Below are 26,298 nucleotides of genomic sequence, written 5' to 3' on the forward strand. Positions count from 1 at the left end.
TGCTTCCTTAAGGGTACCCCATAATTTGTAGCAATTATTACTACTCTTCCTATCAACTCTTGATATTACAGATTTCGAAACAGGAAACTTGTTATATAGTTAATTTCTATTGAAATTAATTTTTAGTTTCAGCCAAACTTCTATCAAATCATTAAATGAAGACAATGTTGTTGCCATGCAATAGACGCAACAATGATTTGAATTTAAACCTGACTATTTGTTACAATAAAAATATAATTCTTGTAAATAACTAACAACAATTAAGTGCAACATATATTATAAGATGTAAATACCGTAGATAATTGAATATTGGAGCTTGTAGATTTTGTTCATTAGCCCGTAGACCCGTAGAATGTTTTTCAAACCTTTATATTCCGGGAGTCGTCTGGAGATCTGGCAACTCTGTGTATGAGTACGCATTTCCTAGCACAAAACAAATAAGTTGCTTAGGATTATACATCTTTTTCCAGGATCAAGCCAACAAGAGTCTACATCAAACAGCTGGTGAGCTGATCTCCCTCACAAAAGCTGGGAACGTTAACTATTTAACAAGAAAAGGCCCTAGGAGAAACTTTAGTTTAATCGAAATGAGAATCTTGTCTTCTAATTCTCTTGAGTAGACGAAGTAGTTGGACACGACATTACAATATATATATTACAATAAGTTTTTCAGCTACTTTCTTCATGTACATAATAGCAACATTATATAGTTTTCATACATGATTTGAATTTTAAAATCTTGCGAATTTATATGAGGTACCCCAAGTAGTAAAGGTAAACCTAACAAAGTCTTGTTTCCTGAAAATGCATTTTGAAGAGTAAAAGCAATCATCCACTAATTTTGAGACTGTATGTTCTAAGCGAAAGAGCAACAATTTCCACAAACTATATTGGTACATACGGAGGGGTTAATGTTACAGATAAAGTAACATTTCCTTTGTTTTCCAGAAATTAACTCAAAAGGTACTGTATTAAATTCGGAGACAAAGCAGGTGTTTTCTGCACCACAAGAACTTACACTGTCATCTGTTTGCATTTGGATGAAGCTCAGCTCCGTTTCTATTCACAGATTGACTTATCTAGATCTGATGTCTTAAGTTCTTTTCTTTTTAACAATACTGTAGTGACTTAGACCATTGTAATTTTAACCCGTCTATATAAACACGAGAACTAGCTGCTCCAGAAGAGTTTGGTATTCCTACTCAAATACTTCAAATTTTAATTTCCTAGCGTTCATATTACACGTGACTTTTGTTAATTTCGCCCTCACACTCGTATGTAAAGAAAAATCGTATTCAGTGGCGACTCTAGACGGAAGTCACATGGGTAAAAATTAAAATTTTTTCGGTACTTGTGAAGGGCAAAAAACTTGTAGCCTAATTCTTGTATACAGGAATTAATATATTAGCTAAGTTTTCTTCCCTGATTTGTAGTCATAAAATTTTAATTTTTACCCATGTGATTTCCGTCAAGAACCGCCACTGATCTCATTACCACATCTGCCATCTATTTTTAAACAATAAAGAAGACAAATGTTATCTCGTATTTCACACGTTTTTGAAAATCATTCTTCTATTGTCTGTTTTGCGCTGAGTCATTGCATTATCAAAATATGACCTAACTTTACCAGACATAACATTGATTAAATCTTGCGTAAGTAGCAACTCATGATTGCGCAATACTATCATTATCTTATCCAACGTATCTACAAATAATGACAATGAACGATAAAGTATCAATTGTCCTTCGCGAATGGTGTCGCAAAGACAATTCTATTTGCAATTAATACAAGCTTCATTCAATTAGAAAACTTCATTGTGTATAAGTGCAGACATCTTAAATATGGAACTCATCCAAATATTTTTAACTTTATTATTGGTAACAGAAAAATTAGCATACAGTGCAGATATTGATTGTTCATCAGTGCCTGAAGAATGGCTAAATGAAATCCGAGATAAGGCTTCATTAGCTAACAGCATTATAGAAAGCGCTCTAACGGATTATGCAAGCAAAACATATGATTCTTTAGCATACTTTGTTGATACGTTTGGTCCTCGCTTGACTGGAAGTGAAGCACTGGAAAATTCTATAGACTATATTCTGGGTGAACTGGAAGATTCTGGACTAGAAAATGTGCACGCAGAAAATGCATCAATACCTTATTGGATACGGTAAGATATTATTTATTGAGTTTTTTTTTTTTTTTTATCGAATTGTTATTTATAGGGTGTTTTAAAATTTGCTTACAACGCTTAGAGGTAGTTCTACAGATGAAAGCAAACCCGTATTACAGTTGTTCGAAAATGGGGGGAAATGAATTTTCGATGCGAATAGTGGCAAAATGACAATTCATAGAACTACGACGATAGTCGGAGCACGAATAAACATAGAATGAACTGTCAAAAAATGCAAGGATTAATTGTACAATGAGCGGGCAAGAGATTCACTACAGGGCGCAAGGGATTGTGCGAGCGTCATTTGAGAAGAGTTGGTCGAGAACTTATGTTTTGAATGACTACTAACACATAATCATCAATCATCAATGATTATCAATAAATATGGTAAATCACGAGTACGTGTAAAATTGCAGAGGAACTCGGTAATGTTACATAACCCAACAGGAGAAATGCTGAACCACAAGGAAGATGGTATGTAGATAGGTCGTTTTGCAACGATTCGGAACGAGTATTAGATGCAGGGTAGGTGTAACTTGAATAGATACCTTACTTTCTTACTAAGCAAGAACGCTCTTGCAATTCCTAGCGTCATTTGGGGAATACATTGCTTACTAACAGTACATGTCTGATCTTTATATCTTTGTTCACTCTATATTATGTTTCTGCAGATTCGTCTGTCGCCGTAGTTTCTCTGAACTTTCGTTTACCCCTATTCACACCAACAGTTTTTCCGCTGTTTCAGACGTCCTTAATACAGAAAGGAACACTTTTCGACTTTTTGTTCGTAATGTCCGTCTTGTAGGTAATTTTGTTTATTTCTATTTGTAGAATCACCACCCAGGCATTGCAAACGAATTTTACAAATGCCTTATAATATGAACAGCTTGAAGAGTAATCTTACTAATAAATTCAAGAATACACATTTTCACTTCTCCAAATTCTTACGAATCATTCAAAATAATATATTAAACATCAAATTTTCGTTGTTAACTGTCAACAGTTTCGAAACTTGGGAAGGAAAAGTATTTTGGCAAGAATAGAGATTACAGAAATTAAATGTTTCCACTCGTAAATAAAAAATCGTTGCTGCACAGAATACACACCTTAACTCTTTCTTCTTCAGAGGTTAGTGGTGACAATGAAGATGTCAATGATGTTTCTCTAGCTTCTGTCCAGTGTCCATGTCGAAATTTAATTTTGATCCCTTCGTTTGAATGAAAAATGTCTCGTATGTCTGTGTTTCCATGAATGATGATTTTTAAAAAAATCAATTTCACTTTATGCGATGTTACGCTTTGAGCCTTTTAGGTGTTTTGGAAGGCACGATGTTGAGACATGATTGTAATTGACATCTCAAATATCCTTTTTAGTCTAGTATGTTCCTCTTTGTCATGTCTATGGCCTTGGCATGTACTTAAATTTTCATCCAACTCTGACATATGCAAACTAAAGCAAAAGAAATTTTTATTGCATGTTAAGTTTTTCTCGATGATTTGGGGGGAGGAGACTAATGATATTAAAATTATTTTTCCTAAAAACTTTTCGTAATTTGTTTAGAAACGAACGAGACAAAGCTATACATATTCAGCTCTTAGTATCATCATTTGTTTTAATAATGTTCGTTTTGAGGATTGATGTAATTAGTTTTGCAAAATGTCAAGCCTGCGACCATTTACAGCTCTTCTGTCGTTATCATTAAAACAAAAGTTTACAGAAAGCATAATTTTAATACAGCATTAATGACCCCAAAGAACATCGAGAAAAATTTAACATGCTATAAACGTTTCTTTATCAATCCTTGAGTTCGAGGATTCTATGAAATTTCATTTACAGTGAAACCTGTCTATGTTGGCCAGCATCGGTTGCATTGAAAAGTGGCCAACTTCGGTGGGCAATTTACAGAAAATAAGAGTGATTGGTGTATTTTTTTTAGAATAGGATTTCTTGTATTACTTGGTGGTAAAATTTATGCCTCTTTGTCTCCAGTCACAAATACAAAACATCTGCCCCTGATATGGGAATACGAAAGAGTTAAGAAAACAAAAGGGTATTTTGCGTGGCCAAGATACGCAGGTAAACTTAACTTATCATTAACATCATAGAGTAAACATTGCTTCAATGCGGCCAACTTCTAAGATAGACAGGTGGCCAACTTATAGAGTAATAAGTAGGGCCCGGAAGTTGAGGAAAAATCCTCTTTATACGAGTGCCAGAAGACGAGGATTAACATAATATATGTTCATTTTGAGTCATTGTAGGCCAGAAAATGGTAGATTTTGTTTGTCCTTTTTTTGCCTTTTTCGGCTTTTTTTTTTTTTTTTTTGTTTGTTTGTTTATTGGTCTTTTTTAAGCTTTTCATAGGTCTTAACGTCTTTTTTTGCACTTCATCTTTCGACAATAAATTTACTGGCCATTAATTCGAATCACCACCACCTCTTAAACATCTTTTTTTTTTTAGTAAAGAGAATTCCAATGATAAGACATTCTTCAACGACTGGACTGATAAGACCAGATCTACAACAATCACAAGTCACATAAGAAGGCGTAACAATGTCCTCCAGTACGGGGGGTGGGGTGAGGATGGGGAAGTTTTCTTATTTTAGTTTGTACTTCAGTTTGTGGAAGGACAGACCGTTAACCTACCAGAAGTTTGTATTTCTTGAGCATTATATTCACTAAATATGTAATTCTAATTAAATTGGGTCTTATTTTTACGTCCTTTTTTCCAGTTTTTAGGCCTTTTTTTATAGATACTTTTAGGTCTTTTTATAGGTCTTTTTTAGGCAATTTTTAGGTCTTCAACTTCTGAGCCCTGATAATAAGTAATGAATATCTTATGGGAAAATACAGGTTCAAGACGAAGCAGGCCAAGATGAGCAGGTGACCAACTTAGAAAGATGGCCAAGCTGACAGGTTTTACTGTATCTGGCAAGACCTCATATAAACATGACAAAAAGAACACACTCCCTAGGCTGAAAGAACATATTCAGGATGATAAGTACAACGATGTTCCAAAATCAGGGAACCAAAGTTCCAAAATCAGGGAAAACATCTGAAAGACCCAAAGCTTAAGATTTTTATAAAGTGAAATTGGTCAAAAAAAAATCTTCATCATTCGTAGAAACAGGTATGAGACATTTTTCATTCGAACGAGGAAGCCAAAATTAAATTTTGACATTAATACTCTGGACAGAAGCTGGAATAATATGATTCAATCACTAAGAAAGAAGAACAAGAAGAAGAAGAAAGATTTAATGTATATATTCTGTGAAAAAACAATATATATATATATATATCTTTATTTATAAGTGTAAACATTTAATTTTTAGAGCTCTGTCTCTGCCAAAATATTGCTTCTTCCCTGTCTTGAAATTGCTGACAGTTATTAGCGAAAATTCGACTTTTAATAATATTTTTTGAATGATCTATAAGAATATGAAAGACCAAAGTGAATAACTTTGAATTAATTGACTCTGTATATTTGAAACAGCAAGTTTAAATATTACAGGAAGAGAAAATTTTAAACTTAAATTGTAAATAATTTGAAACTAAAGACATTATTTTTCTGTAAGTAGCTTGTTTTAAACTTAAATTGATAAAATTGTACACTATTATTTAAGATACGTAATTAAATTAAATGATTCCCATTTTATTTTGTCAAAGGTTTTTATAGTTAATCATGAAAAGGTTTGGAAATACAAAACAATGTATGAAGTTATTTATATTTTGATATCTACTTTCAATGCCTTCAAATATTTGCTTTTATTCTTTATACAGTACTAATATTTTAGGCTACTTTCTTTAACATCCATTAAATTCAACGAATTATAAAAATTACATTTCTTTTTAAGGCTTTGTACCTTTATTATTTTTTACGCATGATTTATTTCTGCTAGTAGTATATTTCAAAAAATTATCAAAATGGGACTTGTTGAAAAGGATGATGATAAAAACCATTTTATATCTTATTTACAATCATGACTCCATTATCTTGATGATCACGGTGCTAAAATGTAATTTAAAAAATTGGTACATTTCGTTAAATATTTTGTAGAATGCATTAAATTACTGTTTCATATTAATTACAGTAAAATACATATTGTTACTGGAAAATGAGAATTTGTATTGCAGAATAACGTACGACGGATAGTTGTTTTCTCCATTCATATATATATTTTCCCTCTCTTTTCAATTTGAAACTTCGGTTATGAGGAGATCTTAGTGTTATTATTATTATTATTATTATTATTATTATTATTATTATTATTATTATTATTATTATTATTAATAATAATAATAATAATAATAATAATAATAATAATAATAATAATAAAGTCTGAGGTTATTTTTTTAACTTGCACCTTTAAATATATAGGAATCTTTAATTTCTAATCTTAAAAAGTAGTCTTGGATTTGGTGCATCTTTTCAATCTGTATCTTCAATTAATTAGTAACAATCAATGTTTAATTTTAAAAGAATTAGTCTAGATACGATAACCCGGTGGCATATTTAGGGGAAGGGGCTATTAGACTCAAGTCCTCGAAATAAATTTGTTAGTTTTTTGCATTCCACATACAACGATAATCCTTCTTACAATTTCTAAGAATTTCATTGACTTTCAGTTTTTATGTTCTTGGTTCAAAAATAATACTGTGTTTGTTAAATTTCATTCCATGTAAGAACTGCTATTTTTCTTTCTTTCTTTCGTCCATTCTACTCTTCTCTTTCTTTTTCTTAGTTGTTTCTTTCTTTCGTTTCTCCTGTCATACTTTCGACCATTCTTAGTTGTGATTCAAGTATCAAATCATACTTTCGACCGTCCCGGATCGTCAGTATCATTAAAACTAAGAGAAGTTGATAAGTAAAACTTGTGTTCCACACCAACTTGCATAGATATCAACATAACGGGACTTTAGTTATTATAACGAAGGAATATTTACATCTTTTAGTTATGTAAATATTTGAATTAAAGAATATGAAGAGGACGAAGTAAGTAGTCTGGGAAATTAGGTAGGCCAAGAGGATGCTTTCTTTTTCTCCTATGAATAGAATAAAAGGTTAGATTCACTGCTAAATTTTTATGTGTTACCATATCATAAGATTCACCAGTCTGCAATATATTTTAATTTATTCAATTTATGCATAAATTAAAATATATTTAATTCTCAAACTCAGGGGGAATTGCCTCTCCCTGCTTCCCCGTGTTGGGTACAGTTCCTCCGAAACAAAATCCTAAATACGCCACTGCGATAACCGATGCATACGATCCACGTTATAGAGATCTATGAAACAATTCTACTATCAAACTCTTCAAAATTTCATTAAGGGAAAAGGTAACGTAAAAAAGAGAAAAGAAAAAAAGAAAAAGACATTTGATATCAGGAGGATTGTCATAGGATAATCTTCTCTAAACTTACGTGATATCTAACGACTACTTGATGCACTATATATGAAATAAAATAAACCATGGGGACCAACGTAGTTGTCTATTTCTCGCTAGAGATAAATTTTCCTTTTTGAGTACCACTGTAAATGTAATACACAAAAGTGATATTCACACATTCATATGAATTAATGCATAGGATGTAACACATTCTTTAATAGATAAAAACAATATCTTAAACTTATTTTTTAAAATCCTTTACTTATATAGTTTATTGAAATTTTATTTGTAGTTAGTAAGTCATACAGCTATTTTATCTCTAATTCATAAACAGTATTTGCAGTTTTATCCTGATATGGGTTTCCTAGTCTTGCATCGTTCAGTACTGTTATTATTCTTTTCTTGAAGCTCAAACACTATATTATTATTAGGAAAATCCCCCAAAATAGAATCTCATATTTTAATACAAACTGAACAAGTATAATATAAATTTATAGCATCAGTGTAACCAATTTTATTTTTAATGGTTTATGAAACAAACTACTTGCTCAATGTATGAAGATTAACTGAAACTATTGCTAATTTTTAACCCAAGTAATCTAATGTGAATTATTTGATTTATAGTTTCAACACCATAGACATACCCTTCCTCCTTCTCCCCACATCTTCATTGTTACATACTGCAAGGGAAGATGGGGTACAAGAAAATATTATGGGACGAAATAACCAGTATCTTTAAGATAGTGACTACTTTGTCTCATAGCAATTTTGGATGTAACAAGACAATAACTGGATGTCTACTAGGTTTCATAAATCTTCAGTAAACCTTCTACTAGGTTTCCTCCTTTCAGTAAAAACAGAGCACTTACAGAGACCTTCTTTCTGAAAGCAAGGAGGATTTGTCCTCTCTGCTATCTTTCTCTTGTAGGATCAATGTAGGATCAAGAATGCATCTTTTCTAATACGAAGAAGAAATCATTATATATTACTCACAGGAATAATCTGAAAAGTCCGAGTACACATAATTTGTATATTGCTTAGTAAATTCGTTTCGCTAACCAGTAGATTATTGAATCAAAAAATAAATCACAATGAAATAGAGTGTGAAGCTGTAGCTTTGAAAAATATATTCTGAGTTTATTTTATCCTCCGATTAATACATCTGTGAAGAGGAAGGAGAAAGATTAACGCAGGAACGATGGATATCATACCAGAAAAGTACTTTTTTAGTTGAACAAAGAAAAACTTTCACATCTCGTACGTATAAAGGTAAAAAGGTAAGGGTGTCTCCCATCTGAGACAATCTCGATAGAGGTTATGCACAATCTCAAAAATGCAATTCCTATAAGAAAAAAATAAAAATTGCTTTATCAAGTTAAAAAAAACGCTCCTTATATGTATTTATAGGCATATGTCCGCATTTTGAGAGTAAAAATTTCCGTCTGCAAATACACCATGTCCCAAAAGTCCGGTAACACTTAATTTATTACACAAAAACTACAAGTAATATAGCTGTCTTGGATATGTCAGATGAAAGAGTATCTCAAATGGTTTTCTTTACTGTATGAGTTCACAATGTCTCGATATGGGAATCATGTGTAACACTTTTTTAAAATGACTCTTTCATACGGTTAACGGTCTCCTCACTCACTGTAGGACGGCCACTTCTTTTGTTAGAACTCAGGCAACCAGTTGTCACAAATTTATCATGCCAGGCATAAATAGACTTCCTGCTTGGTGCTTCTTCCTTGTACCTTGTCCTAAACTTCCGTTGCAAATCTGTAGCACTCTTGTTTTTATCGAACTCCAACACACAGAAAGTACTCTCTGCACCAGAAGTCGCCATATTTACAACACGCCGACGCCAACGCTAACTGCGTTGAATGTAGGAACTACAAGCATTGCCTGAAAAATAAATAAATACATACATAAATAAAAAACATTTGAGATATTCTTTCATATTACATATACACGACAGCTATATCACTTGTAGTTTTTGTGTAATATATTAAGAAAAGTGTTACCGGACTTTTGGGACACCGAAATTCTCTAATTTCTCCGCGCACTCTAAATTCAGGTATATTGTCTTCTTAAAGAATGTAATTTATTATACTGGTAACAGCGTGCAAATGGGAATGCAGGGGTTGGTTATCTTGGGATAAAAATATTCTTTCTCCGTTCCTTCTGAATCTATGCTTCCGTTCTTTCTACCGAACTTTGGTGTGATAATGTTTTGTAAACATATTGTCATATTAAATACTTAAATGATTACATCTAGGCACATCATGATTCTATTTATTACTATTGTGCTTACGTAGCCAGGCACTATAATATTATTGTATAGTATGTACTATTGTAGCCAGGTAAATAGAACAGTACGTTCTAAATGATTACTGTTTATATGACGAGTTAGTCAGTCCACATTTTGTCATTTGAGAATATGATAACTCTAGTTTAAGGGTTATATGGAGTTCAAAATTCCACACTTTCAAGATTTTGGTACATACAGGAAGCGATGTAGTTCGCAGTCATCACTGCGTTCCAGCCATGGTAAGCCTATATTTTCTCAGGTATCCATTTTATAGAGTCTGGATGAAGCTCTGAACGGCATTAGGTTGAGGGTAGAATGAGAGAAGATTCTCGCCACTATCAAAATCGACACTATTCTCTCTAGTTGCTATGTAGACGTTTACTGTATGGACTACGATATTGCGACTTTCTTTCTTTCTTTCTCCATTTGAGTGAGTGTGTGGTTTGTGTGTGCGTACACGTGTGTTTGTTGTGTATGGATGAAATATACCTATCTTTGTTAGCAGAAAATACTTGAATTAAATCAAAAATCAAGAACATAAAATAACCATATCATTTAAAATACAGTGTTTAAACGCAAAATAACTAAAATTCATTTTCTATTACCTTTCACTTTACCGAATTTTTCTGAGATGCATTGACTAAAACAATTGAATTGACAGAACGATCAATCAATACTGTCTTGCCCAAATGTTGTTGTCCTCGCAAGATGTTTTGATTTGAAAATTGATGCACATAAAAGCTGACATATACTTCAATTATGCTCTCTTTTGCGCTTTCCTGTGCTTTGATAATGACCTGTCGACAATCGAAAGTTTCACTTTCATATTTGTTTTCTCATGTGTAATATTTAGGGGCAGAATTTTGCCAGAATCGTTAAGTAGATAAAGAGATTAATTTAGGAAAGTAGAGAGGAAGCAGCTTGGGTTACTTGAGCCTTGGTTCAAGATATATTATACTTTACAAAATAATTTAAACGTATTATGATTTGCAAAATGTTTATAAGGGAAAAGGTGCAACTCGCGAAGCTGATTGCTCTTCATACACAACTTTAACCTTTGCTTTGCTACTATCTACGAACTTGGTTCTCTTCTACTATTTTTCAGAAAACATATAACGACTATAATTTTCTGTCAAAAAGTCCTTTGTTTTCTAGTACTCTCTTTAGTCAACGACAAAGACTGTAAGACTGTACAACTGTGTACACGAGCTAAAGTGAGCACACTTCACTTTTATTGAAATTGGAGCGGTACTTATTTTCAAGTAATCTAACCTAACATTAACCAGCATAACCTACTTTAACACACTATTGTTCCAATACATTCTTTTGGTTAATGTACTAATACTGATTTTGATTGTTTTCGCGAGAAACACATGTTACCATCCTAATTCTTAATATTACCAACGGAAGTAATCGAGTTACCCCATAATGTGTTTCTTGATCTAAACTAAACTATAATTAATATATTCATAAGCATGCTAAGGTATATGATTCCTATTACAATACACAATATATATATATATATATATATATATATATATATATATATATATAGAAGATCAACTTTGCTCCTTAAATATTTTCCAAAAAAATTCATAAAACCAGACGTTGGTATTGCGTAAAAGAAGAGTTCATGATTCAGTTTTGAACAGCATATCGAAGCTATTAGGAAGCAACTGAATTACGTTGACTCAATTAGCAAGGTAGCTAGCCAGCTAATTCACCTTGAAATAAATTTACATTTTATAATAGATTTTAGCTTTGACGCACATTCCATATACGAAATGTATTCAGATTAAAGACAATAAATAAATAAATAAAAGCGTTACGTTGCTTTCAAAATAGGAAAACTAAACATCATCAGAGACAGAGGAACTGTTTTTGAAATACTGCGTTAGTAAGTACGATTTCATTTGAAGAAAATTCCAGCACTGATAAAATAGATATACGTTGTACCTTAGAAAATATGGATTACTAATGGCTATTTAAACTTCAAATAACTTACAGAATTGTCATACAAGTGCATTAATGTAAAACCAAAACAACAAGATTTTTAATAATTGGAGCTTGTAAACTGAAAAAAAGAGAATGTTTATTCCTCTAAACTTAATTGTTTCAATATTTTTAAAAACATGTTTACAAAATCTAAAATTTAATGCATGTAAGGTTATAATACTGTACCAAAAGAGTAAATAGTTGCACACTGGCGCCATCTATACTTGACAATTCTATAAAACGCTTAAAAACCGTGCATCACTCTCCAAATGAACTTTACGCATCTGGTTGACTGAAGTCACATTTTTTAAAAATTCTTTCTTCAAAAGTTGTATGGACATTTAAAAAGCAATGTGTAAATTAAAATCGCAATATTCTTTAAAGAAGTATATATTTTTTTCTGATAGAGGTCCATATGAGAAAGGTGCATTCATTAGGTTGGAAGGATAGAGTAAAACTAGTAAAATGGAGGTTAAGGGTCGGTCAGAAGTCTTGCTTAGGATAATCTGGCGTAATTTAACCAGACTCGTAATTCCTATATGTGTAATGCAGAGCATATATGTATTTCTTTTACCTCAGTTTGCATGAGCTACATCCGCTCTGTAATGTGCAGACATTCATGTTTATAAAACATATAACAATTTTAACAGAAAGAGAAAGAGGAAAGCATACTTTAATTAATCCAGTTGTTTACGTTTGGGTAAAGTCACTGTTATTATTTGCTTTCCCTGATTACTGAAACTACTTTAGTCTCTTAAAATCAATCGATGTTGAAATCACGTTGTGGAAAATATTAGGAGGAACACACGCTTCTTCCCTCCCTTCTCTCCTCCCACACATATACATTTTCTTCTCAGAGATTTCCAAATATATTGAGTATGTCTGCATATTAAATAATTTTAAGTCTCTCCATTAAGAATTGCTGCATTTTTATTTTAGACCATCTCGGTTCATCGGTCTGTTTCCTTTTCTTCTTCTTCTTCTTCTTCTTCTTCTTTTTCACTTTGGCAGAATTGCAGAGCAGTGCTACGTATCAACCTCTCTAAATGACAACTTCACTATGTTATACACAAACAAGCAACTGTAGATTCCTGTTATGGCAAGTTTCACTCCATAATGAGCTATGAAATTATCTCCTAAAAAAGTGATTTGCGTATATTTGTTTCAATTTTTCTTCATACACGAAATGGAAAAGAAAATTATGTAGTAAACAGTAAAATTCCCAGTAATAACACAACAATAGAAATTAGTTTTTACTTAGATGACCATGAGAAAACTACCATCTATTAAAATATAGTAATTTATTCAGGTAAACTTCCATACAATTTACTACCACACATATTTCAATTTGTGAAAGAAAGGACAAGTTTTAATTTATTATAAGAAAATACCTGGAAGAAAAAAGGTAACACCTAGATGAAATACAAATTTAAATTTAGAATGTGGATTTTATTTACTTATTATTTATTTGTAAAGTTATATGATCAAATTATGACAATTTGATATAGTAAATAATAATATAATTACTACTAGTACTTAAGCACTTTCGTTAATTGTACACTGGGATATTTTATGGTGGATGTGATTTCAGGAACGTATGAATTTGGTATACTTTGAGTGTTGCTCATACAATAATAATAATAATAATAATAATAATAATAATAATAATAATAATAATAATAATAATAATAATAATAATAATAATAATAATAATAGTAATAATAATAATAATAATAATAATAATAATAATAATAATAATAATAATAATAATAATAATAATAATAATAATAATAATAATAATAATAAGGTAAGGGTGCTCACAAAACTTGACGTTTTGACCCCTATATTTGGAAAGCAAAAAGTTGAACTTATTTTCATTATCATTATTTACTTTACGTTATACCATTCAGTTTATTACATCACTTTATAAATACTGTTCACTTACATTATGCACTGGAATAGCTTTAAAAAAAGCTGACTTCTTACCGCTTGGATGTACTACCAACTTACCTACCAGCGATACAACTTTTTTTTTTTTAAAACAAAAATTCCCGTGAAACATGAGGCAATAGGGTCCATATATATTCAAGAGATGGAAAGAAAATGGTCTTTCGCTTTTACTCTTCCCTTAGATCACTCAATTTGTAATATGTACCAGTATTTTGTATAATTACAGTAGTAAACATATATTTGAATGTTGCAATATTCGAGCTTCTTCGTGGGTATATAGTTAGCATACTTGCGAACCCCAAGTTTCATTTCTGGTGAGAGCTCGTGGTTCGGATGCTACGTAGGTCAAAGTCTCTTATATAACCTCGGTGACGTTAAAACAACCAATTTTGTATTAAAAAATTATTATTATACATTGTTAAACTTGGAAACAACATATACTGTCGAAGCAATGCAGCAGAATTTACCGTTTGATATAACATATGATTTTCTTTAAAAAAATATCATAATATTCTATTGTTTTATATAGGGCTAAATGTTCATTTACAAGTAACTAAAACTTCATGAATATTTCAAAATTACAAACGTGGTATTATTTGTAATATAGAGGCAACGAATCAGCAGTGCTTCTAGAGCCACGTTACCATGTTCTTCCTATGCTTGGTCTTGGAGGAAGTGTGGGTACGCCGCCGGAAGGTATAACAGCTGAAGTCATTGTGGTTGCTGATTTTGATGAATTACTGTCGAAAGCTGAAGAGGTAAGAATAATTCCATATTAAAAACATTATTTTCTTTATATATATATATATATATATATATATATAGTATGTCGGAAAAATAACGGAACTTTTTAAATTAAACAAAACGAATTGGGTATTTTATAAACTGTAGTTCTTTTTATTCAAAATATACTCATTTTGCATCAATACACCGCTGGGCACGTTCAACCAATGCTAGCATAGAGTTGCATCAATAGATGGAGCTAGTGATTATCTGTAGAGAAAAAAGTTTCGTTACTTTTCTGACATACTATACAGGGTGGTAGGTAACTCCACTGACAAACTTTGAGAGGTGATTCCTTATATGAAATGAAAGAAAAAAGTTCTAATAAACATGGGACGAAAAACGTCTCCTTTCAGAGTTATGAACCGCCGAAAATTCGAAAATTCACGTTTCGAAACGCTTTGCCTTAGAAACTACAGGACCGATCCCAAGCGGTTTAAGGAATTACAAAGGAACTAGTATGCGAACTATCTAAATATCCATGTTTTACCATCCTCCGTTATCGGCGAAACGAACTGTAAAAAGGAAATTGAGGTATAGGGATACTCCTTTAAGTACTAATAACTTAATTAATTAAATTTTGCAGCAGGATTGATAATCGTTAAAATAAATTCGTAACAATTGAAAGATTTTTCACCTAAAAGCGTGTGAAATATACACTCTCCGAAAACTATTTTGAGGCTTATTTCAAAAAGTTCATGGGCGGTTCCAGTACAGAAGTGGATTAATACCGATCCCTTTTCCGAAAAGGGGCCGCGGTGGTTCAGTGGTAGAGCGTTCACCTCTGGTGCCTGGGGTCCTTGGTTCGATCCTAGCTCGCGCGAAGTGAGCTTTGTGCTGGACAAATACTGTGTGCGTGGGCTTTCTCGGGGTTCTCCCGTTTGCTCCTACTTTCTTCATTCCACCATTTCATTCATTTCTCATCATCACCGTCTCCTTTAGTCTTTCCGGCATAACTGTGGGATGTAAAACTTAAAGATTTTATTTCAACATTTTCCCTTTTTCAAAAATTACCCCAAATTGCCTTGGAGTCATAGTTATTATCAGTTTAGATGGAAAACAGTAACATTTCATAATAACCTATTAATTTTTCTATGTCCTTAATTTTATCCATTAAATTTGATGCGAACTTTCACAACTCAAGACAATTATCGTTGCCTAATAGTGGAAATTGCTGTTTCTGCTTATCTGTAGACATTTACTATCTTACACTTTTAACCTGAGCATTATTATTATTATTATTATTATTATTATTATTATTATTATTATTATTATTATTATTATTATTATTATTATTATTATTGATTATTTTATGTTCTTAAATCCGTTAATCGATTAATTTTAAGTTAATTTTAATTTTAATTCGTCATATTTTTCCTGAACATTTCCAATTATGCGTCTCGTGTAGCCTCGGTGCTGAAAAGGAAACTTTAACAAACAAGAAGAAGAAACTGAATTAGGATCTATGTTGTTTTACCTATTCTTCTATTCTTTAGGTATAATTGACGATTATTAATATTTTTATTTGCAGGCTAAAGGTAAAATAGTGGTATACAATTATGAATATCAGAGCTATGGAAAAGGTGTTGTCTATCGTTATCAAGGAGCGAGTCGAGCAGCGGAAGTAGGAGCTGTGGCCGCTCTAGTGCGATCAGTAACTGGCTTCTCTATTAGCAGCCCGCATGCAGGAGCATTGCAATATGATGAAAACGCGCCACAAATCCCTGCTGCAGCTATCACAGTTGAAGATGCTGGTTTACTTCATAGAATGTATAAAAGAGGTACGTATATGTAACCCAGAGTTTTAGTAATTGTTCGGGTAAAGTCAAATGTTTTGCTTAAGTTTTATTAGAGAATTTAATAGGATAAATAAATTATTCGCGGCGTTAAACTTAATGATTCCTATATACTTTATACCAATTTTGCAAAGTAAAAATACTAAATCATAAAAGCGCGTAGTTGATTAAAATTATTGAAATACATACGAGTGTTTATTTATTATTTATTTAAACATTAAACCATATAATAATATTTTCATATATATTCTGATCTTAATTAAGGTTTACGCAGACTGTACTGTACCTCTCTGATAATTTTAACCAGAATGAAACAAGGTAGGAACGCTTTCAAAATTTTAACTGGAAACCCAAACGGAAAAAGACCATTAGGGTGACCTAGGCGCAGATGGGAAAAATATTAAAAGAGTTTTGCACAAGTAGGAATACCAAATAGAAACTGGATGCAGTTGCTTACTAGTAGAAATCAATGAAGAGCTTTTGTGAGTGCTGTATTGAACTTTCGGATTTCATAGACGATAGGGTTAGTTAGTTAGTTTAGTTAGTATTTCATATACTACCGTGTATAAGGTTTAACCTTTGCTATAAGTTTAAAAATCGACCTGTAAACTCACATATCATATGTACAAAATATCATGATGGTTTATCACTTTCATTTACGAAATAAAAAAACATAAACATCTCTTAATTCCTTCTTAAACTTTTTTATATTTTATATTGGATACAAAAGTAAATAAATAAATAAAATAAGATGAGAAAGCATAAATTCAACGCCGAGGAAAGGAACTAAAAATATAAGAACGTTATAAAATTTTAACGTTTTCAACTAATTATAACAATAAATCTGCTTTTGTATATGTCAAAAATTATTGCTTCTATATAGAATTTCTGTTGTTCTGTTGTTCTGCAAACGATCTTTTTATTTCGAAACATGTCATTACTCAGATTGGGAGTACTTAAGGTCGAACTACGTATATTAAATCTACTTTTTCTGTTAAGCATCCAAGCAGCAGACGGATGTTGAGGCTAGTGTTCCTTACCAGTTCAACAATCAAGTTTTTCTAGGTATTTCAAACATTGGTATATAAGTTACTGGTATAAAAGTGCATACATAAGTTAAAAACTTTATATATACTCTTATGTTACAGCATCCCAATCCAATACCCGTCATAGTGGATTGTTTTCTTAAATAATTACCAAATAATGAGTCAAGGAATAAATATTTTTAAACAAGTGAAAGGGAAAACTGGTCATGTTGCTGTAGTTCGAATAGTAGACTATCCACGTGGCAAGCCGAAAATCGAATTTTGAGTTAGACTTACCACTGTTGTTCAGAAGAAACGCTACTACACTTTTACCTATATCTCTCCAGTATCTACATGTATACAGTACTTATGTATCTATGCCTATACAGCATTTATGTCTATACTGGATTTGTCTCTATAATATCTGTGTCTTTACAGTATCTATGTCTATACAGTGTCTCCGTTCGTACAGTATCATGTCTAAAGCGTATCTATGTCTATACAGTGTTTATGTGTATACAATATCTATGTTTATACAATAACCAGGCCATAATAATTCTCTATTATGTTAAATGTTTCACTTGCGTATACAATTCCTCAGATTGTATGTGTTGAATCAACCTACCTAAACTTTCTTTTATTAGTATCTAACAATCTGCAGAAACAATTGACAGAAAACACGTGCCTACTCAGAGTACTCACATTGAATAAGGGCAAAGGTGATAAGCTGCAAAACGATAGACCAAAAGTACATATCATTCATAGATTTAATTAGGAGAAATTAAGTAAAAGTCAAGAAATATTAGTATGCTATAGCTAGAGATGCAAAAAAGCCGGCTTTTTTGAATCGATAGTTTTTTTCACATAAAAAGCCGGCTTTTTTGGAAAAAAACCGAGAATTTTGGAAATTTTGGCTTTTTTCATTTTCATGATTTTTCTATCCAAATAGCTTTCTTATAGTATATTCTATAGTTAGATAAGATTTCCACGACCTGAATGCCATATTTAGCTCTGTAATTCACCATCAAGATGGATGGAGCACATATTTTACGAATTAAAGCTAACATGAAGAATGTAGTATTTGAGGGCAATTTTACAGGTTATTTAACTTTATTTTAACTTTTGAGTTATCGACATTTTTTTCCTTCTCTAGATCATTTTAGTTTGTCATCCGTGTTTCATTTCTAAGAGCTTAGTACTCCAGCTTCTAGCACGAAAGTTAAACTTACGTTTTTCTATATATCCGTCAAAGCATACGTTTTTCAATATGTCCGTCAAACCGTATTTCCACATTTCTGTTATACTGTAGTTGTGCAATGATTTAGCAATAATTTTCCAGATACAACCTTGAATACCAATTTATACAAATAATCAATAGCGGATTTAGAAAAGTACTTTGGGAGGGGTTTCTCTGATTGTTTCGTTTTCTAAAAAGTCCTAATTTTATTTGGGAGCAGCTTGAAGTTTATGAGTACAGACATAACTAATATTTCGTTTCGTTTATATGTTTAGCAATAATCTTCCGGATACAACCTTGAAGATCATTTTATACTGAGAATCAGTCGCGAATTTAAAAAAGTGTTTTGGGAGGGGTTTTCTTACTACTAATGTTTAGTTTTTCTAAACATTCGTAGTTTTTATTTGACGGGAGCTTAAAGTTTATGAGTAAAGGCATAACTAATAGATATTTCGTTCGTTTTAGACATTCCACAACTTTGGAGAACAGGCTTCAGTCCGAAAGACCGATCCTCTAACCTTCGCAAAACCGTCACTGCTGGTAATTAGTAATAATAACGATTTAAAAACAATAAGAAAGGAAGTCGGCCAACTCCTACACTCCTAGTCGGCCAGTACACGCACTATTTCTACATTCTCAGATGGAATGAAGGAAGGCTTTGTCAGAATGGTCGAATGCTGGTTGAATCCCGGACTTCCCGATAGAAGCGCAAAAGCCAACCACTCAGTCACGTTTGTTGTGCAGTTGTATTTAGCTTAACTTAAATATATTCCGTAGTCTTTTTTTTTTTTTCCGTAATGATATGTTGAATCCCTCTTGTTAAAAATTAAGAAACCTTGAGGACTGGGTAAACCGTGATGGCGGTCAAGGGCGCCCATGTTGTGGTTTCCAAGGAGGGGCAAGTATAAGCGACGTTTCAAAAATAGTTTCAAATTTTGCTGTAACTAATGTAAAAATCCTATTGGATTTTCAATATGCTGAAGTACATTTTCCTCTAGGGGGGGCAAGCGCCCCCTTAACCCCCCTGATGGGCGCCCTTGATGGTGGTTATAAAAAACTTGACTGTAGAATTTCAAGAATATACAGAACCATGTGCAGCCTTTAATTGTATCATACAAATCTAAGTATTTCTCTTATGTTTTATTTTAATTTTATTTTGTTTCAAAAAGAGGGTATGGAATATTTTGAAGTAAAAATACTACATACAATTTTGCTAGTTATTTGTGTATTTTTTGAAAGAAGTTTTTACTCTTAGGGTTGGCTCGTTTACACCAGCTTTTTTTTTTAAATAACTGGTTTAAACTAAAAAAAATTAAAAGAACAAAAATGCGAATCGTGTGAACTTCATGGTGACGTTTCACATGTCAAACCATCTGCATTAGTCTTATTTCCTTTTCACCTTTTAATCAAGGTATCCCATGTTCAATTCTCGGTCGAACCACAACCCTTTTTTCATGTGTAAACCAAGTTCTCTTTCGGATGTCACTTTAAGCGAAAGTCTTCTCCTTGATAACCTCGGTATTACGTAAGGATGTTAAGCCTAAACATACAAAACGAAACCAAATTATATATTTCTGCATGCCTGTTGTTTTATAAAGAAGCGAAGGTTGCTTAAATATATTGATTAAAATTGGTAAAATTTATCGATTGCCTACTTAGCTTCCAACATTAGCTTGGATTGGACTTTCAATGATACCTACATACTAAATTTGTAATTTAATACCTCAGTTTTAGAAAAATAAACACACTGCTGAACAAGACTGCACTTATTTAATATAAAAACACATTTACACGTGACGTTTCGATCTTCTATGCAAGATCCTCATCAGACGTACACTCACGTCTGATGAGGATCTTGGATAGAAGATCGAAACGTCACGTGTAAATGTGTTTTTATATTAAATAAGTGCAGTCTTGTTCAGCAGTGTGTTTATTTTTCTGATTTTATACGTAAGACGTTGACTATGATTGTGTGTCACTCAGTTTTAGCGTACTGACTATAATACGTTGACCTTTAAATTTTACATGCAAATTAAATTTTACAGGATTTTCCTGTTATTGTTTTACATTTAAAAGAATGACGGGATTTTCCCGATGGCTAGGGCGGGAGTTTCTCAATTTAAGAAATTTACTGACCGGACTTCTTTAAGCTTATGGGACCTCTTCCAGCATAACCCCGTTGTTGAATAATAACACCAAGGCGAAACAAACTTATTTCTGTGAATATGTAATATAAATACATAAAGCAAAATATCTAAATCAAAAAACCTGGTTTAAACCCCAAAAAAAAGCCTGGTTTAAACTGCCCCCCCAAAACGGGTTTTTGGCATTTTCAGAAACAACCATGGTTCTTGCCAGCTCTGCTTACTTTTGTATATAGGAGGTTAAAATGTGTTTATTATATACATTGGTTAATCCTTTGGAATTCATAATGTAAAAATGTTGAAGTAAAATTGTTTAAAATATCTTTTCGAAATTCATGGTTTACTTTCGAGGTTTTATATTATTATCCGCATCAACCACTAATCAAATGACTTTCTGTGTTATAGAGAAGCGAAACAAAGTCTGCTTTATCGATTTAAAGCAGAATTTTGAAAAAAGCCCAAAATTTCCCAAGCAAAAAAGCAAAGCAGAAAAAAACCGAGTTTTTTTCCAAAAAAGACGGTTTTTTTCCGAGCCCTTGCATCTCTAGCTATAGCTGAACAATAAAATATACTTAAGCTCATTATACACAACATTTTCAAGATTTCAAATATGTTCTTTTTAGTGGAATTTTTTCTATTCAATCATAACATTGCTCTCTTTCATATCAACTAGATACAAATATTCTTTTAAATGTGTCTGCACACAGTGCACAAATTCCTCAGATTGTATGTGTTGAATCAATCTACCTAAACTTTCTTTTATTAGTATCTAACAATCTGCAGAAACAATTGACAGAAAACACGTGCCTACTCAGAGTACTCACATGGAATGTTCGCAGAATCAATATATTTGCACATATTTAATATTGTGTAGTGTCTGATAATCTGCGAAAACAATAGACAGGAAATATATGCCATGCTACAACTGAAATAGAACTCATAAAAACGGTTTATGAAAGAAGAAAAGGTTTTCCTAGACTGAGAACACATAATTAAACCTTTCCAAATACAATAAGTTCCTGTGTGTGTATATATATAATAAAAGAAGTAAATTAAACAAGAAAAATAAATAAATAATTAAACACAAACAAACAATATTTACAATTGTGTATTCCCTGAGCGAGGATTCTTTTTTGGAAAAACGCAACTCTTGTGTCTCACTAGTGAAATGAAATTGAAATGAAATCTTTTAGTTTTACGTCCCACGATTATACCTGCTAGTCTAAAGGAGACGGTGACAATGAGAAATGAATGCAATGGCGGAATGAATAAAGTGAGAGGAAACTGGAGAACTCAGAGAAAACCCACGAACACGGACATGTCTCACTAGTGTGCCTAATGGTAAATATTTCAATAATTATTTATTTTTAATCTATATATGATTGAAGTTCCATTGCCTTTTCTTTGTTTTTAAAAATCGTGTTTTGTTGCTTGTTTTTATGTTGGAAGAGGGGTTTGTTTTAGTTATTGACCTTTCCATGACCGGAACATGTAACCTTTGCGCTGACGTCATCTTTAAATCCATAATTAATCAATTATTTGCGTTTTCTTGTTTAAATTAGTTGCGTATGTGTCTTCTCATCCTCATTTATTCTATGCAACCCTAGACTTTTGAAGAAGTCAATCAGGTAGTGGTTAGAAACATATTTGAGCTCTTAGGATATTTCTTATACTTTATTTACGAATGTTTTTGTATTACATTTACTTCGACGATTGTTCTAGGTATGTACTGTGTATTAGTTATATTCATTCCATGTGTAATGCATCATGAGCCAAATAATTTTCAGTTAACTGCAACCGATCAAGTTTAAAAAACATTAGAAGTTTAATAATCTTACGATAGTCAAATTTTATTTCTATACATATTTAGTTTCAACTTGTACACATTTATATTACATTAAACAATAGAAAGCAGTCTTATAAATTCCACTATTAACTCTACAGTAAGTATTTAGTAAATAAATATACTGTAGAAATGAATTACGTTGTAAAGTTACGTTGTCAAAAGTTAATAGTTGCAATTTATAAGTTTCTGTATTTAAAAAGCTAGTAGTTTTAAATTGGCAAATTGCCTGCATAAATTAATACCCGATAGCGACATCTATTAGCATCAGGCAGACAATTGAAACCACAGGAAGCGACATCTAGTAGGAAGACGCACCTTTAGACGTTTTCAGTTTATTAGGATATTTAGTTTCAATTATTTTAATCAAAACGTTATACTATTAAAGAAAAGGTTAAAATCAATTATACATGAAAAGTTTTATATTTTATTTTCTCTTTTAGGTGAGCGAATAGTAGTAAGACTGACAATGGAGGCCCAGAATTTACCGCCATTCATATCTCGAAACACAATTGCTGAACTACAAGGCAATACAAATCCTGAAGAAATTGTGGTTGTGTCTGGCCACCTTGACAGCTGGGATGTGGGTACAGGGGCAGATGATGACGCTAGCGGATCCTTTGTATCATGGCATAGTTTGGCCTTATTGAAAAGCTTAGGATTGCGACCAAGAAGAACAATCAGAGCCATCTTGTGGACTGGAGATGAACAAGTAATAAAAGGAGCAGAGGAATATATAAAATACCACGCGAATGAAACAGATAATTTTGTATTAGCAATGCAAGCCGATGAAGGAACCTTCACACCGCTTGGGCTTGGATTTTATGGCACAGATGAAGCTGCATGTGTCATGCAGGAAATTTTGAATCTGTTGGAATCTATTAATGCCACAGCTCTTGATTATTTAGGAGGTTCTCCAGGAACAGATGTTGGGGTATTTGCTGATAAAGGAATTCCCACGGCACTCCTCAACACTGAAAATGGCAGATATTTTTGGTTTCATCATACAAATGGGGACACTATTGATCTGGAAAATCCAAGGGATTTAGATTTAAACACAGCTCTTCATGCTGTTGTTGCGTATGTTGCTGCAGATCTTAGTTTCACGATTCCAAAAGAGAATCCTAAGTTATCATAAATAATACATTTTGAACCAATAAGAAACAGTTTATAATAACGAAAGTTTTGGCGAGACTATGCTCAATCGACCTGCCGTTGTGAACTATGAAGCACAATTGCCTTTAAAATCCTTTCTTTCTACTACTCCAGTTAAATTACACGGATTCAGAATCTTATTATTATTATTATTATTTCGAGGATATGTCAAGAGACTGATAACAATTGAGACAGAACCTTATCTGAATATATACTCAAGTTCAGCGTAACATTTTTCAAATTAACGTAGCACTTTACTGAAGGAAAGGATGAAGGGAATGCCGAGTATACCATTCATATGAGTAAGTGCATAAATATTATTAAACGTATAATTAATTTTAACAAACTTAATACATTTTCAACTAAAATAAAATTAGTTAAATTCAAATAAGCTTATCAATAACATTTCTATATGATAGCATTTACTTATTTATTGCTTTCATCACATAGAAAAAACAAATGGTTTAGTTTCTTGATAGATGTTTCTTCCATTTTACTAAGTCAAACGAATATTAAAAAAATTAATAAAAAGTCTTGATTAGTAAAATATCCCTGTGTAATTCAATTTTCTTTAGATTCCATCATATCTGAGGTGAATAATATGCAAAATTTGAATCCCTTATAACATAATTAAATCGACTCTCAAATTTAATTTCTCAATGTGATGCGTGGTGTTGTATTTTCATACAATCATAAAGAATGCACTTTACTCCCTTGATCGGCGTGGTTCATTTATCCTCTGTTGTTGAATTACTCACAAAGTTATAAGTACAAAAATATTCAAGCATTCAATTCCTTTTGCGACAATGTTTCAAAAGGTTCAAGGTAAGGTTTCTATACTTTCCCATAAAATATGCAGATTATTGTTTTACACACAATACCATTATCTTGACTTCTGAGCTCCTCCTTTCGAAGTAAAGTGATACGCTATTGCTTCAAAATGTCGAATGTATAAAATTACGTTTCACAAATTAGTGTAAATTGATTGAGCATAAATCGTTCAAAAAATAATAATATAAAACCAAAATACAATTTCTTCTATTTCAAAATATGTCAGCAATAGTAATGTTCATGAAACCTGAAATTTTAATGCTGATGTGAATCCAGACGAATCAATTTGTTAACTATCATAAATTACGTTTAAATGTATCGATCTCACAAACCCAATTGCCTTTATCGGTGTAAATCAATATTGGATGTACAAAATAAACTATGAACAATTGAATAAAATCTATTTCATATATAGAAGAAATTTTTCCTTTTCCTGATTCAATTCAGAGCTAAAGTATAAATAAAATAAAAAAACTTTTATCATCGTTTGTTTATTTTATATATATATATATATATATATATATCACTAGGTTACTTTAAAACTTTAAAATAAAAATGTTATGACTAGTACTTACCTTCATAATAAATTTCCGAATTCGAGAACTCTTTTGCGATTTGAAATGTAAAAATATAAGGACAACAAGGTGGTAAAAGCCTACACATTTATATATATATATCTAGATTCATAACAACACAATAATATTCTATTTGTAGGGAGAGATTTACTGCTGTTCTATAAATTTGAAACAACTCTCTTTTCCAAAAGATCATTTCAACAAATTGTGCTTAAAACAGTAAAGCATATTCCTTCTGGATATTTCGGAAAGCAAGTACTGGTTCGTAATCAGATAAATATTTTGTACTTTCGTGGGATAAAAAACAAAACAAACAATTCATACAAATTTGAGATTATAATTAAATTCGAAACAAAATATGAATATGAAGAACTTAAGGTAGACAACAGAAACTTGGGCTTTTGTTCTAGCAAATACTTCTACTACATAACAAAAAATTAAGATTTCTTTTCTGTGTATAAATCTTATTTTAAAAATTTGACTACTTATCTTTTTTTAACAACCAAAGTATGATCATTTATTGCTTTGAATTAAAACAGTAAACTGCCAAAGGTCTCAATTGCTCATTTACTTTCATAAATAAAAATACAGAGTTTTACTTAAAAAAAAAAAAAATCAATCTTTCAAACAAGACTGTACATAATAACCTATATGAATATCTTGGGTATAACGGAATGTTGGGGCAAGGTTGATTCTCCATTGACAACAAGATAGATTTTATACTGAACACTTCGATTAAAATATATGTGATTCGGATCACACATTAAAATGAAGGTCTACTTTTCAGATAATCGCAGCGTTGAAACGAAACATTAAGTCCCAGGAAATGAAAATTTTCCTATGATGTGATAATCTCTCTTCTAGAAAAGTCAGTTGACTGAATAGTTGTGAACTCGGTTTCAATGAAACCAGTGATCATTAAAGACTTATATAAAAGTGAGAGGTCCGTAACTTATTTTCTTAAAGCCTCGCGTAACCAGGACAACCACACAGACGAATCTTCCATTATTAAGAGAAAAAGTGTGCATTAGCTAAGCAGTGTATATATATACATAAGTACAGCAGATTATTTAATTTTTATCTAGATCTTGT

General features: G+C 31.8%; 1 protein-coding gene across 1 annotated transcript; it reads left to right on the plus strand.

Moving 5' to 3' along the window:
• Positions 1-1,731: 1,731 nt before the first annotated feature.
• On the plus strand, positions 1,732-25,010 carry LOC145694069 (carboxypeptidase Q-like). The gene is made up of 4 exons (XM_081770210.1): positions 1,732-2,171; positions 14,425-14,575; positions 16,132-16,381; positions 23,089-25,010. The coding sequence occupies exons 1-4, from the start codon at positions 1,843-1,845 to the stop codon at positions 23,781-23,783; spliced, it is 1,425 nt and encodes a 474-aa protein (XP_081626336.1). The 5' UTR covers positions 1,732-1,842; the 3' UTR covers positions 23,784-25,010.
• Positions 25,011-26,298: the final 1,288 nt, after the last annotated feature.

This window comes from Thermobia domestica, chromosome 9, assembly GCF_964235325.1.
Source record: "Thermobia domestica chromosome 9, izTheDome1.hap1.1, whole genome shotgun sequence".
Taxonomy (NCBI): Eukaryota; Metazoa; Arthropoda; class Insecta; order Zygentoma; family Lepismatidae; genus Thermobia; species Thermobia domestica.

What these genes read in the sequence shown, in the direction of transcription:
- LOC145694069 (XM_081770210.1), top strand. Translation starts at nt 1,843, where the DNA reads ATGGAACTCATCCAAATATTTTTAACTTTATTATTGGTAACAGAAAAA. An exon ending in TACTGTCGAAAGCTGAAGAG is followed by an intron (nt 14,576 to 16,131) that starts GTAAGAATAATT and finishes TTTTATTTGCAG; the next exon opens with GCTAAAGGTAAAATAGTGGT. An exon ending in TCATAGAATGTATAAAAGAG is followed by an intron (nt 16,382 to 23,088) that starts GTACGTATATGT and finishes TTTCTCTTTTAG; the next exon opens with GTGAGCGAATAGTAGTAAGA.